At 32.5% G+C, this 15,613-nt stretch overlaps 1 protein-coding gene across 6 annotated transcripts in view; it reads right to left on the reverse strand.

Moving 5' to 3' along the window:
• LOC107606191 (zinc-finger homeodomain protein 2) overlaps window positions 13,865-15,613 on the reverse strand; it is a 2,515-nt gene continuing 766 nt past the window's right edge. Inside the window, exons 2-4 of one of the 6 annotated variants that reach the window (XR_002350577.1) lie at window positions 15,150-15,613; window positions 14,690-14,832; window positions 14,530-14,547 (exon numbers count right to left, since the gene is read on the reverse strand). Coding sequence is in view for 5 of the 6 variants with exons in the window: in XM_016308194.2 (XP_016163680.2) it covers window positions 14,774-14,832; window positions 15,150-15,613 (523 nt within the window). In the remaining variant the exon portion in view is untranslated. Of the gene's footprint in view, window positions 14,548-14,614; window positions 14,833-14,934 lie in introns of those variants that run through there. The other 5 variants (XM_021106487.1, XM_021106488.1, XM_016308194.2 and 2 more) reach the window with 5 other exon arrangements.

Consider the following 15,613-nt stretch of genomic DNA (forward strand, 5'->3'; position numbering starts at 1 on the left):
AATACGTACAAATATTACAAATTAGAAAAAGAAACTAATTTTCAAAAGCTAACTTAAAAATAAACTGTTTAAAAGTGACCCTTACATACAAATAATAATAATAGGAAATTTAAAGAAGATTACAAGAGAAACTGGACAATGCATGGTTTGTTTTCCTTTCCTTATATTCTGACCTCATATCTACGCTATTGCCGAGCGTTTAACCAATGAGGTTTTGGAGGAGTTGGATTGCATAATTATATGAGGAGAAATGTTATAGAGCTATTAGAATTTATTGTTTTTAGTTATTAATAATTTATAAAAATGTGAAAATTCAGGTGCAGTCGATTTCATGTGAAGTTGATAGTTAAGAGCTGTTAGATGGTTTGACTGATTTGATTAAATTTTTATCTAACGGCTCTCAACTATCAACTTCACATGAAGTCGACTGCACCTAAGTTTACACCTTATAAATATGAGATAAAATAAATTGTTAGATTATTAGATTAATAAAGCTAAACCAAGAGAATTAATTTTTTTTACACCTATTATTTCTCTTATATGGCTGAGGGTTCCATTCCACAATCGTCAACCGATGCGAATAGGATACATTATATATATATACATATATAAAAGAACGAAAAAAAACTCATTAGTTATTATCTGCGAAAAATGCTTGATTTGTAGCAAAATATGTGTATGTATAAAACTTGATCAAAGTTTTAGGAAGGAAGCGTCCAATTGATACGTAAAACTAGCACATTATTGTGTCAACGATGATGTAAGGTTTGAGTTTTGTTTTGACCAACTTCTGTAGATGATGTTTAATATTAGTAGTACAAATCAACTTAGCTGACCCTACTATTTAATGCAACCAAGAACTCACTAATTAACAGTGTAAAGTGATGAAAAAAAATATATATATAGATAAAAGAATTTTAGGTAGAACAAAAGTATACATCAAAGTTTTTAAATATTAAAATATATTTAAAAAATTAATCTTAATTGATAAAAGTACACTAACCTTATAAATTCACTAATAATATGACATTTTTATCTATCAAAAATAGTTTTTTATGTGTATTTGAATATTTACGATTTTTGTGTGTATTTTTATCTATTATAAATTTTTTAGTATTACCAATATTCAAAATCTAATTAAGGACAACAAAATTAAATTAAAAGAAAAAGAAAAAAAAGTAAGACTATCTTAATCACATATATATTTTTTTAATTTTTAGACTGTGTTTGTTTATTAAGATTACAAATATTATATTTTTTGTGTTAGATACCAGATAAATGATACAGCAAAATATAGAGATGAAAAATTAAAAATTTGTATAAAATATGAAAATAATTGAATAACTTTCGTTGAGAATTACAACTTCTCTCTATTACAAGGAGACTACAATAACACTCTCTCTTGATAAAAGGAGAACACACTTCTCTCTACATATATAGGAGAAAACTACTCAAAGAAATATTATATTATTCTATCTGGATGACTTGATTGAAATGAATTAAAGAAAAACTCAATTTATAGGTGAGTCTCTTCAATATGAACCATCCATCAATTAGAGGTATATAATTATTCTCTTTTTCAACCATTAAAATTCTAAGGTTATAAACTAGGATTGTTTATTACCTTTCATTTTATTTAGTTATTATTTATTTATTTATTTATTTTCTAAAATTAACTTTACTAATTTTCATATTTTGCTTATAGTATCGTATTGATTCAAATTTTTAATATTCAAAATAAAGAATAATGGGTATTTATATAAATATTCTTAGATTTCATTGAATTTGTTTTAGAAATTGTGCATGATGTATGAATATGAACATGAAGTTTGTTTTCTTCTTCTTCAAAGTAATAAAAAAATAAAATCTTAAATACTTTTTAATGATTACGTTGTATTAGAGATATGAGCAACACTTAGTAAAACTGTTAGTTAGTTATAACTGATTTAGTTAGAGGTTGTTAGCTTTCTAGAGATAAGGTCCTCTAACAAACTCTGCTGTATAAATAGAAGATTATGATTCTGTTGTAAATAACTAAAAAATAGCACAATAATTATTTTATTTCAATTTTCAATTCAAATCTCTTGTCAATCTCTCTCTTCTCTGTATTCTTCCATTTCTATCATGGTATCATGAGCTTAGGTCCAAGATCCATGGCAGCAATTATCCCACACTCTTCTTCTCCTTCTTCTACAAATTTAACTACTTTTTCTGGGCCTATGATAGATAAACTCAATGAAAACTCTTGCAAGACCTGGCAGCACTTGGCTCTTCATGTCATCAATGCTAATGAATTGGTGGCTCATCTTAATCCAGAGAAAATTCCAACCAGATTTGATAATGAAGCAGCTCGAATTGCAGGAATAGAATCAGAATCCTACAAGAAATGGAAGACTAAAGATCACTACCTCACGACCTGGCTTCTTTCATAAATTGATGATAGTTTCAAGAATAGAATATTGGATTGCACTTTTGCACACTAGGTTTGGGCAAAAATTCAAGATTATTTCTCTAAAACTTCAAAAATCAAGATTTAATAATTAAAATTTGAACTCAAGTCGAATAGAAAAGGTGGAGCTTCTGCTACTGAATATCTCGCCAAGATAAGAAAGATTGTGGATTTTCTAGCAGCAAGTGGTTATACCCTCTCCCTTGATGATCATATTACCGCCATTACTGAAGGCTTGTCTGAGGATTATGCATTGTATATCTCTGCTGTAATGACAAACATTGAGTAAATTTCTCTAATGGAAGCTGAATCCCTCCTTCTGGCTCATGAACATATGTTCGATCGCTTTCGAAAACCTGATTTTGGATCAGTTTTTGCCAGTTACACACAAACAACTCTTCTGTATGCAAGACCACCTTCAAGAACAAATTTCTATGGACGTCGTGGAAGGGGTGGTAGATTTTCTCGCGGTGGCAGATACTCTTCTTTAGACTCTAGGCCTCAGTGTCAAGTATGTGGGAGACTTGGACATTTGGCCTTTTCTTGCTTCCATCGCTTTGATCACAACTTTCACCCTTTTTCTCAAAATTCCATATATCAACAAACAAATACACCTTTGGCTCTTCCACCTCCATCACCATTTCATGCTCCTCGTGATTATCTTGCAACTCCTTCCGCCTTGTCAGATTCTTCCTGGCTTCCTGATATAGGTGCCAGTCATCATGTCACATCTGATCCAAACAATCTAATATACTCATCTGATTACAATGGTTCTGAACAGATTATGCTAGGTAATAGTACAGGTAGTAGTATTACTTAATATGGTCACTCATATCTTGTTAATCTTGATGCAAAACAAAAGTTTCTGCTTGACAAATTATTACATTCCCCTGAAATAACTCATAACCTTATAAGTGTGCATAAATTTGCTGATGATAACAAGTGTTTCTTTGAGTTTCATGCTAACTATTGTTGTGTTAAATCCCAGATTACAAAGGAAATTCTTCTTCTAGGAATTCCTAGGAATGGCATTTATCATTTTGATAGAGTGGCTGTTACTCAAACTAAATCTGACAATGCTGATAAGAATTTAGTGCAAATTGACAACTTTTATCCTAAAGTTTTTCATGCTAATTTGAACTCATATGAATTGTGGCATGATAGACTTGGCCACTGTGGCATAAATACTATTCTAAATGTAATGATACATTGTAATTTGAATGTTCAATCAAATAAATCCACTTTTTATGTTGGTGAATTCTGCTGTATGGCAAAAATGCACTTTCTTCCTTTCTCTCTAAATAAATTTAACTTTAATGCTCCTCTTGAAATGGTGTATTCAGATTTATGGGGACATGTCCCTATTACTTCATATCATGGATTCAATTATTATATCTCATTTGTTGATTCTTTTACTAGGCATACATGTGTTTATCTTCTCCATTCTAAATCTCAGGCATTTCATGCTTTTTTATAATTAAAAGCTAATCTTGAAACTCACACGGGTCTAAAGATTAAAGCTTTACAAACTGACCATGGCCGTGAATACATATCTACACAATTCACTTAATTTTTGGCTACTCACGGTATCACTCATCGCTTCTCTTATCCATACACTCATCGACAAAATAGACGGGCCGAAAGGAAGCATCGTCACGTTGTTGAAACTGGTCTTGCAATGCTTGCAAAAGCTTCTCTTCCTTTGATACATTGGGACGATGCCTTCCTTTCGGCAACCTACATCATCAATAGACTTCCCTCTCCAAATACTCAAAATATCACTCCTTATGAACTCCTTCACCATCATAAATCAGACTATTCTTTCCTTAGAACCTTGGGGTGTGCTTGCTATCCAAGTCTTAAACCATATTCTACCAATAAATTTGACTACAAATCTCAATTATCCATCTTCGTAGGTTATGCTCCTAATCATAAGGGATATAAGTGTCTCACTAAAACTGGAAAAATCATTATTACTGGTCATGTTGTATTTGATGAATCTAAGTTTTCATATTCTATTCTTTTTCCATCCTCACCTCCTGTTTTGCCTAAGCAACAATTTCCTCATACATCCTTGGTACTGCCTATTATAACTCATACTTCTTCAAATGCACATCTTAATAATGAGTCCAGTTCTGCTCTTCATTCATCCTACCAACCAGTTTCATCTAGTTCTAATTTTGACCATCTTCCTCACTCTTCCTTAGATGCATCATCACCTAAGCAAGCCTCTAACCAAAAATCAAATGAGCCAATTCTTCTGTCTAAAGTCAATACAGCTCAACACCACTCAGATAGTGTCCCTATTTCAGGTTTAGAAATACAATTTGGAAGTTCTCCAAAACCAAAAATTTTAACTAATACTCACTCAATGCAAACCACATCCAAGTCTGGTATTGAAAAACCAAAACTATTCTCAACAACTATTTCTTCCAATCTTGATCATTATAATAATGTTCCTACCACCACTGCATAGGCTTTACAGTCACCTCATTGGCATCAAGCCATGTTGGAGGAGCTGCAAGCTTTATATAAGAATCAAACATGGAGTTTAGAAACTCCTCCCCCTACTGCCAAGGTGATCGGTAGCAGCTGGATTTATTCTATTAAAAGAAAACCAAATGGAGATATTGCTAAGTATAAAGCTAAATTGGTTGCAAAGGGTAACCACCAAGTTGAAGGGGTTGATTATGAACAGGTTTTTGCCCCTGTAATCAAACCTTTATCCATAAGAATTGTTCTCACCATTGCTTTAAAGTATCATTGGCGGCCTCGGCAGTTTGATTTCAATAATGCATGTTTGAATGGGGATTTGAATGAAGTGATTTTTATGAAACAACCTCCAGGATTTTTTCAAGGTGATGTTGGACAGGTTTGTAGATTGAAAAAATCCTTGTATGGCTTAAAACAAGCCCCAAGAACATGGTTTGTTAAACTTTCTTCAACTTTAGCTTCATTTGGTTTCATCAAAACCAGGTCAGATCACTCCTTATTTGTCAAGCATGATCCTACTATCGCTATATATATTCTAGTATATGTAGCTGATTGATAAACCCTAATTTTGTGGTTTATCTTGTACTTAATTTGGGGGATTTTATCACCCTTTCTCACATTTATTCAATGAAAAAGCATGATTTTGCAATTCTCTCTTGATTTGTGCTTAAATATGAAAACATGCTTTTTAGGCCCTTAAATTGGTGATTTTAATTCACTTTAATTCTATTCGATGCCTTGATGTATTTGTTGAGTTATTTCAGGTTCATAAGGCAAGTATTGGGTGGAAGAAGTGAGGAGAAAAGCATGCAAAGTGGGAGAACTCATGAAGAAATGAAGAAACAGTAAAGCTGTCAAGCCTGACCTCTTCGCACTCAATTAACCATAACTTGAGCTACAGAGATCCAAATGAGGTGGTTTCAGTTGCGTTGGAAAGCTAACATCTGGAGCTTCAAAATGATATAAAATTTTCCATATGTTGCTTCACGTTCAGGGGTGCGCATGCGCCATGTACGCGTGCGCGCCGATGCTGCTGGTGGCCCACTAAAAGTGAAATCGCCCCCAGCGATTTCTGAAGCATTTTGGGCCCAATCCAACTCATTTCTGATGCTATTGAACCCAAGGATTGAGGGGAGAATGAACGAAGAGTCATAGTTTAGTTTCCATCATGTTTTAGGGTAGAATTCTAGAGAGAGAAGCTCTCCCTTCTCTCTAGAATTTAAGGTAGTTTAGGTTTAATTTTCTCAAATTCATCTTTCAATTCTTGTTTTGATTTCAGTTCTCATTATATTTTAGTGTTCTATTGTCTCAATCTTCTTAGTTTCTCTTGTTAATTTCTTGTTTTACTCTCTTTTATGTTTATGAACAATTGTTGGATCTTGATTTTCTTTAATGCAATTTTATGTTTCCATGCTCTTCTATGTTTATCTTCATTGTTATTGTTGATCTCTTGCTTATGATAGTTATGGGTTTTGTTAATTCTTGCATTTTGTGATGTTTACTTTTCTTGCACACTAGGTGTTTGATAAAATGCTTTCATTAGTTTTTGAGTAGTTCTCTTTACTCTTGGCCTAGGCTAAGGGAATTGAGTGACCTTGAGTCATTGGGTCTCAATGATTTGGTGATTTGAGAACCCTTGGTGATTAATTTGATACTCATTGACACCAACCCACTACTAATCTAATTAGTAGGTAGGTTGGGACTTATGGGATGATATGATCAAACATATTTGACGTACTTTAAACTTAGGAGTAGATATTACGTACTTAAGGCTTATGGAAGTAGACTTAATAGGTTGGCCTCTCATAATTATCAATATTTGGTTTGTAGACAAGGATGGTGACCTCAATTACCTATGTCTAGCCAAGAGTTCTTCCCATTTCTTTTATTAGTTCTTGTTATTTTACTTTCTTGTCATTTATTTTCTTGCAAAAACATACCATCAAACCCCCTTGATCTTCATAGCCAATAATTAAACACTTCGTTGCAATTCCTTGTGAGACGACCCGGAGTTTAAATACTTCGGTTAATTTTCATTTGGGGTTTGTTATTTGTGACAACCAAATTTTTTATGTGGAATTGTTTGTTGGTTTAGAACTATGCTTACAACGAAGTTCTTATTTCTAGAAGAGAAATTCTAGACCGACACGACAAAATCTCATTATCAATGATATACTTATTACTGGGAATAATATAATTTCCATTCAAAATACTATAAAGCAGCACAACATTTTTTCCTTAAAAGATCTTAGTGAATTTAGTTATTTTCTTGGAATAGAAGCATGTAAGATTGATTCAGGAACTTCTCAACTTAGCCAAACAAAATACATCTCTGACCTATTGAAGAAAGTTGGCATGGAAGAATTAAAAGGAGTTCCAACTCCTATTATCACAAGTGTTAAACTATCTAAAGAAGGAAAAGATATCTTTGACGATGCAACATTATATAGATCTGTTATAGGGACTCTACAGTATGCTACCTTAACAAGACCAAAAATCTCTTATTGTGTTAACAAATTAAGTCCATATATGCAAAGACCCTTGATTAGTCATTGGAAATGTGTGAAGAGATTGTTACGATATCTTGCTGGGACAATAGAACAATGTCTTTTGTTTAATTCCAACACTGACTTAAGAATTTATGCTTTTCGTGATTCAGACTAGGGATTGGATGTTGATGATAAAAAATCCACTTATGGTTATGGAGTTTATCTTGGTGCAAATCTGGTATCTTGGTGCAGTAGGAAACAACCTCTGTCAGTAGATCCAGCACAGAAGTTGAGTATAGGGGACTAGCTGAAGTAGATTCCCAAATAGTCTGGCTCCGAAATCTTCTCAAGGAACTTCACATCCAAGTTGACACTGTTCCCACTCTATATTGCGATAACATGAGTGCAGTTTTGCTGGCAGCTAAGTGTTAGATTTACATTTTGAGTTAGATTTACATTTTGTTAGAGAAAGAGTAAATCAGAATTAGCTAAGTGTTGTTCATATTAGTGTAGTGGATCAAGTGGCTAACATTTTTACCAAATCCCTATCAGCAAAATCTTTCAACAAGTGTAAAGACAAACTTAAAGTTACTGCAAGAGTATCTCCAAGTTTGAGGGGGGATATTGGAGATATGAGCAACAGTTAGTAAAACTGTTAGTTAGCTATAACTGATTTAGTTAGAAGTTGTTAGCTTTCTAGAGATAAGGCCCTCTAACAAACTCTGCTGTATAAATAGAAGGTTATGATTCTGTTGTAAATAACTAAAAATTAGCACAATAATTATTATTTTAATTTTCAATTCAAATCTCTTGTCAATCTCTCTTTTCTGTATATTCTTTCATTTCTATCATGTTACTTTCTTTGACTCTCTTACAACTGTCTGGTTATTAAGTGAATGTCCCACCCATTATTATGGTTTTTTATTTGATTAGTATAACCAGGCGCCTTGACATGGCAGCTTAAGCTTTATAATTTAATTTTTTTAAGAAAATTTAAAAAAGTGTACTTATGCAAAGTAAATAGTGATGATGATTCATGAGCAACCAAAACATCTAAATTCAATTAATTGAAATCCATATTTCTAATCACATTATATAAAGTGAAAATTTGAGTAGAGAAAATAGATTCGAGCAGTAAAAGTTAATTTTTGCATTGCACCCAAAGAATCAAAATAAAATTGTGATTCTCCAAAACAAATGATTGAAGAGGAAGTAACCTACGTGAAATGACTAAAATCTTCACTCCACTCTTAGTATTATAAACTATATACACACACACATATAAAATAATAATATATAATTTTACATATATATTAATGTTCTTAATTATTTAAAATTTTATAGTCATTTTTTATATATAATTTTGATGTAGGACATAAATAAAAAATTTATAATTGATAGATAGACAATATATAAAATTGATCTTTTTTAATATTTTTTAATATATATAAGTTATACTTTATTGATATAGAATTATAGATTATGTTTCTATTATTTGAGCCAACTTGTGAGCTTTCGTTGATGCGAGCTTGAATTTACGAAATAGGTTCAATTGTTAATGAATCGAGCCGTGAGCCAAGCTTAATTTTTGTGAGTCGAGCTTGAACTTGGCCTAGTTCGACTCAACTTGGCTCACTTCCAGCCCTATAGAAGAGACATGTTTGGTATCACTTGGTTAGAGAAAAAATAATTACAATAATAGTTAAAAATGATGAGGTATTGCTTAAAGATAAAATATATGATATGAAGAAGTGCAAGATGAGAAAATAAAATGGAATAGTTGGAGTCACCATAGATGGCACTGCAGCACTTGTAGCTGTTGGTCCTACTTCTTCGAATGTAGCTATGTCGTCCTTCTTTTTCTGACTGGTTCTACTATTATGTCCGGTTTGAAATAGCAAGAAACAAGTTAGGATAAATTCTAATGTGGTATTTATATGACACTAATTGTAAACAATTATACACTAAGACAATATTTGCAAACTAGTTGTCTATATTTTTGCTTGACTCTATGAGGATCTAGTTGTGGCTCTGGTGCATCACTCATTTTATTTCCCTTCATCGTTGGTCTTTTGCTTGCCCTCTTGTATGCTGGTGATAAAATATTCGCATAGCCATGCTTTTTCTGAAACTTTTTGCCAGAAATAGGTTGAATCAGGAACTCATACGTTTTATTGTATGTTTTAACAGTGAGCCAATTGTTTGCATATTTCTTGGGTCTTCTATTATGATATGCTAGAGCAACACAAACATATTGACAGGAGAGACCATTTAATTTTCAAAATCTACAGGTGCATGTTTTCTTCCCTAATTTTACACTGACCTTAACCAACAAGCATTGAATCTTAAACATGTTACCAGCTAAATCACCTGTTGGAAACGACCTCCAACGGTTGATCTCCTCTTCTCGACTTCCAATCTACTCTACTGAAGTGGAGTAATCCTGCCCATACCCCACCAGTGTCTTCTTGTTCCTGGCCAAGATGAGTATAATGTAATATCTAATCTCTTCAAGCATGGTGATAGTTGGCTTACCCCTCATTTATTTTATGCAACCATTGAACACCTCAGCATTATTGTTTGTGATGTTATCGTTCTTTGGCCACTCGCTAAAATGTGAGGGTTTATTCTCTTAACTTTGTCCATGACAGCATTGAATTCCTAGGGAGTTATTGCTTTTGCACAGCTAAATAATACTACATTGAACTCCTTAACATTTCATTACTTAGCAAAATTCTGCTATATATGCCTAGAACAAAATCTATAATACAATCCTGGCATAATTTCCTGTAGAGCAGGTATAAGACCCTACAAACTCTGCACAATACAAATTTGTTACAACTATTATAATACCAAAACACCATACAAGGCTATAAAAGAACGTAGCATATGATTAAATTTATTAAATTTGTTAACAAAAACATGAAATTAATTCTATTAGATTTCTGTGTTTTGAATTATGGTATATTGTTTTAGATACACTAAACTATTTCTCTTGAGTACTATGAAAGTAATGTTTAGTGTATATAACAGAGCATTTAACTAAAGTTAATGAAACACAAATAACATTACCTTTCGTTGATCACTCATAAAACTGAATCCAAGTGACGTATCATCTCTAAGATCCTCTTGTAACAGTTGAAGAAATCACTTCCAATTGTCTTTTGTTTCTGCAATAACAATTGCATAGGATATCGGGTAGATGTGGTTATTAGCATCTTGTCTGATAGCTATCAACAGCTTTGCCCCTCAATACCCTTTAAGAAATGCCCCATCCAGGTATATAAAGGGTTGACATCCACCCAAGAAACCCTTCTTGTAAGCGTTAAGACAAATATATATTCACTTAAAAAGATTACCTAAATCAGGCATCGTTGTTGTCTCAATAATCACAGTTAAACTAGGATTATACCTTAAAATCTCAAATTTATAGTCTCGAAGCAATGAATAATGTTCCTTCTCCGATCCCTCAATCCACTCTCAAGCTTTATACACCGGTAGGTATTTGTTTCATTTATATTTACATCGTACTCTTCTCTGAAGAATTGCTCAGCCTCTTTCATCGTCAACTCTGGTTGAGTTATCCTCCAATTCATCCACTACCTACTTTTCAACAAGTGGTTTGCACTTGTTGTCTCTTGCACAAGTGTGTTGATCAACAAAGGTCTTTACTTGATAACTAAGAGGATGAATTTTTCGTGCATAACAAATCTGCCATGGGCAAATTCTTGTCATAACATGATTTTTTATTGCTTCGGATCAACTATGGGGAAGAAAATGCTCCTTTCAATAAGAATGTTGTACCTTCTTACTACTTTCTTGAATAATGTCATTCTCTCAAACTCCATTCTCACCTCCAAACGCACTTGTTGAACCAGAGCATCTACATTTTCTTATGGTTATGCTGCTGGCTGCTCATCTTCTTCATCACTGCAAATGCTATCGCAACATTTAGACTTATAGCAGCGATATCTAGGATCATTTAATGAATATTCTTCTTTATCAACAGGCAAAAAATGCATAGAGCTTTTGTTGGATCCAGATTTTGAATAAAAGTTTAACTCATAGAATGATAGGAAGGCGAAAACAACTACTTTAGCGGCACGGTTTGCAGGTGACAACAACGACGATTGACCCAGCAACGTCAAGACTCTAGATACGTGAGAGAAATGATCGCGACGACTACACCGGCGATATGGACAAACAATAAACGCTAGTGAAGAGTGAAAAAGTTTGTCGAGTTAGATGAGAATAGAAATCGCTATTGATGGAGAAGCTTTTTCTCTGCGCGCAAAACCCCAAATTTTGTGTTTTAACTTTGGTACCAAGAGAGCAAAAAACTCAGAGTACAATAGTGAATTACTATGTTATTTGTAAATTAAATTAAAATAATAAAAGCCACGTAAAAAGTTAAACTAGTTGCGCATTTTTCATCCAATTTGATTTTTATTGTTTTTGTGCTCTTTTTATGTTTCTTTTGCGTTTTTTCTGTAACTAATGAAGTTCAAATTCTTTGATTTTTTTAAGATTTTGTTTAAATTTTTTTTAGGCTAAAATTTTTAGTTATATTTTATTTTCTTATTTTTGTCTCATTCCATCTTTATAAATTGGGATTTAAAATTTTGATTAGATAAAAATAACTGAAAAAAAGGAGAGTATTCAAAAAAAAAAAAGAAATTTGGTTACATTATTAATACCAACAAGTTACATAGGATTAAAAATTAACGACATTTTTTATAGACTAACGTTTGGTTAAAAATCTCAAATAGATATAATTTTTTATAATTATAAATTTTATTTTAGTCATAGTCATTATTATCGCGCTTCAATTTTTTATATCGTTCAAAGAATATCTAACATATATGTACATATATATCCATAACACAATTCTTGCTAATTTAGCATAGAACTCAAAATGATAATAAATTATCACTTATTGGCTGGTGATGATTCTCATTAATTTAAAAATGATAGAGGTGACTAAAAATTATGCCAACCGATGCTGGCAATTTAGAACTGTTCCACGTGATTAATTAATTAAGCAGTGAATTTAATTTGTACATAAAATAATATACGTACTAGGATGATATATTATTATTGGTGTATCATTTTGGCAGTGAAAGCACTCATATATAAATTTTTGGTAGAAAATAATTTATCATCCTGCTACGCCATTAACTATTTACAGCTAATCATATCTGCACTTATCTAGTACCTTATTATCCTATTTATATTAAGGGAGATGCACTCAACTACCAAATTCGCTCATCAACATTTTAGACATGTGGGTTAATTAATTAATTAAGCAGACAAATAATTAGAAATTTAATAGTGTATGTGTTTTTTGAAAAGTGATAATATGTGTGGACACAGAAGAAAAACATCAACACTCCTGCTAAGTACGGTCGATTAAACAAGACATTAATTTCAATGAGCTAATCATGTTAGACATGAATTAATATAGTTGATCAGACAAACCAAACCCCAATAAATTGTCTGTAATGTACAATCAACGTCATATCAGTTTATATATACAACACCATCACATTATTAGGTTGCCATATGAAACTTGATTATTGAAGAGTATATGTGAGTAAATTAAACTTAATTGAGGGGTTACAAAACGATTGTTTCCGAGACAAAGGCAATCTCTTAATATAGAAATCCGATAATGTTAGAGAAAAAAAAACAGCTAAATAATCTCTTTATATTAAATAAGACATATTCTGATTATTTTTTATTAATATTTTTTAGTTATCAAATATTTTTGATAGAAATAAACTCAGGTTATAATAATAGAAATGTTTAATAATATATATGCATCATAAAATATAAGTGTTTATATACATATGAGATTGTGCCGTTGAAAGAAAGAAAAAGTGCTAGTGTGTTAACAGTTTTATCTAACTAGTGCATATAGAATTAAATGATCGTAAGTTTACGTGGTTCAAGGGGTCAATCATGTAGTTAAATTAATAAAATATTGGTGAATTTGATTTCATTGTTCTATTTAATATTCTTCTGTTGAGACTTGATATTATCTAAAAATAAACTAAATATGAGAAAAAAAAAACTTTAAGTTCAAAAGTTAACATTATTTATTATCATTTTCAATATAAACTATTAATGTTCACATGTTATTTGATTTTTTACGGTATTCTTTTTTTTTAAGACTAATTCGTTACAGTACTGAGCTTTATTTAAGAGTTTGCTATGAATTATTGCATACACAAGACAAAATTTAAACTTTCAATACTTATTTAAGCGGACTAGTAAGCTAATCACTAGACCAATTCAACTTGCTTAATATTCATTCACATGTTATTTTTATTAATACCTATCATTACTATTTGTAAAGGCTTAATTAATTAATTACCAAGAAGGAACAGTGGCATATAAACTAAGTAAGGAACAAAATAAAGACGATTATTATTGTAACTCAAAATAAAGACGATTATTCTTAATATATTCTCAACAATAATAAGGAAACTGAAGATATATGGTCCTTCTCGGTGGTACATGCAGAAGCAGTAATAAGTTAATAACCCTAATTAGTAGTTATTAAGCAAAATAAAACCTAACTAGACTCGTTAATTACACTAGTTAGGCAAAGAGAAAGAATCAAAGAACAAAGCAGAAACAGACAAATTAAAGGGGTTAAAAAAAAAGGTTGGAAATGAAGAGGTAGCATTAGCGTGGAGCAGTGTTGATGATCATGATCATGATAATCAGATTAAACAAAAAAAAAAGGTTCTGAAATCTGCACACATCTGAGCTGCAAAAGACTGTGATCTGTGATGATGCTGCTGCACCCACAAACAGTGTACTACACCACGCCGCGTGAATTCACCCACTCATACTCAGTCATTTTCATTTTCCATTTTCTATTTATTATTTTCTGTCATCATTTTGATACGCCAATGGCCGAATCGGATTTTCAAAGCACAATAAAAAAATAAAAAATAAAAAATAAAAAATAAAAAATAAAAAAGAAACAGCGACCTAACATACAGATCGAGAGAAAAGAAGAAAATTAACTGAAAGTGAAGTCCGAGAAGAATTAATAATAATGGTGGACGAGGTACCTCGTCTTCATAACACAATGCAAGTACCTGACTGAAGAAAAGAAAGATAAATAAACGCCAAAACCAACATAAAATAATATTGCATTATTAAATTAAATTAAATTAATAATATTATGGATCAAGGTTTTCTGGAGTGTGAATGTGAAAGTAAGCGAATTCTGGGGTGTGCTTACGTTAATGGGAACGAGAAACTAACTAATCGACATTAATATGAGAGAGAAAGCTTAATGATTGTTGACCCAAGATAAGGAGCAAATTCAGGAGAAGATAACACTGCTTTTCTCTGCATGCCATACACGTTCACCTCCATACTCTTCTTAATGATAACAAAAACAATTCATCATAATCACCATCATGTTTAGTTTCCGATATTATACTAATTTAAGTCCAGAATAATAATTAATTATGAAAATATGAATAATAAACCGGAAAATTAAAAAATCATGAGCAGCCAACAACTGAACTAATTAAAAGTCTCATGACATAAATTAAAAAAAAAAAAGAAGAAATAACTAATAATTAACAAGAACCCTAGCTAGCTAGATCTCTCATCAATTGAAATTTCAGATTACAATGTTTCTCGCACATGCAAACACTATCTTGCATTCAGAGGGGGGAATTAGGGTTTCTTACCGAGAGTGTGCTTATTGTTATGCATCCAAACCTTGAGAACATGTCTCTTAACACCGGTTTCAGCGCAGAAATTCTCAACTGCAGATTCATCATGCTTCTGGATTCTCCACCCTAACTGCTCCGCGAATGCAAGCATCTTATCCTTCTGCTCCTGTGTGAATTTCGTTCTAAACCTCTTCTTTGTTCCGCTTCCGCTACCGCCGCCGCCGCCGCCGCTGCTGCTAGGGTTTGACATGTCTTCTTCCTCTTTGTAGAATCCACCGCCGCCTGATGCGGCTGCTGGAAGAGCTAGAGGCCGGTGCTGCGACACCGGCGGAGTTGACAGGTGGAGGTATCCGCCGGTAGGAGGAGGCGGTGCGCGGTGGTAGTAAGGGGAGAATTGATGGTGTTGGTGGTACTGGTGGTGGTGCAGAGGCGGTTGCGGCGGTTGCTGAGGCCGAGGAGTGTTCTGGTGGTAGGGGCTT

This window comes from Arachis ipaensis, chromosome B07 (genome assembly GCF_000816755.2).
Source record: "Arachis ipaensis cultivar K30076 chromosome B07, Araip1.1, whole genome shotgun sequence".
In the NCBI taxonomy this organism is placed as follows: Eukaryota; Viridiplantae; Streptophyta; class Magnoliopsida; order Fabales; family Fabaceae; genus Arachis; species Arachis ipaensis.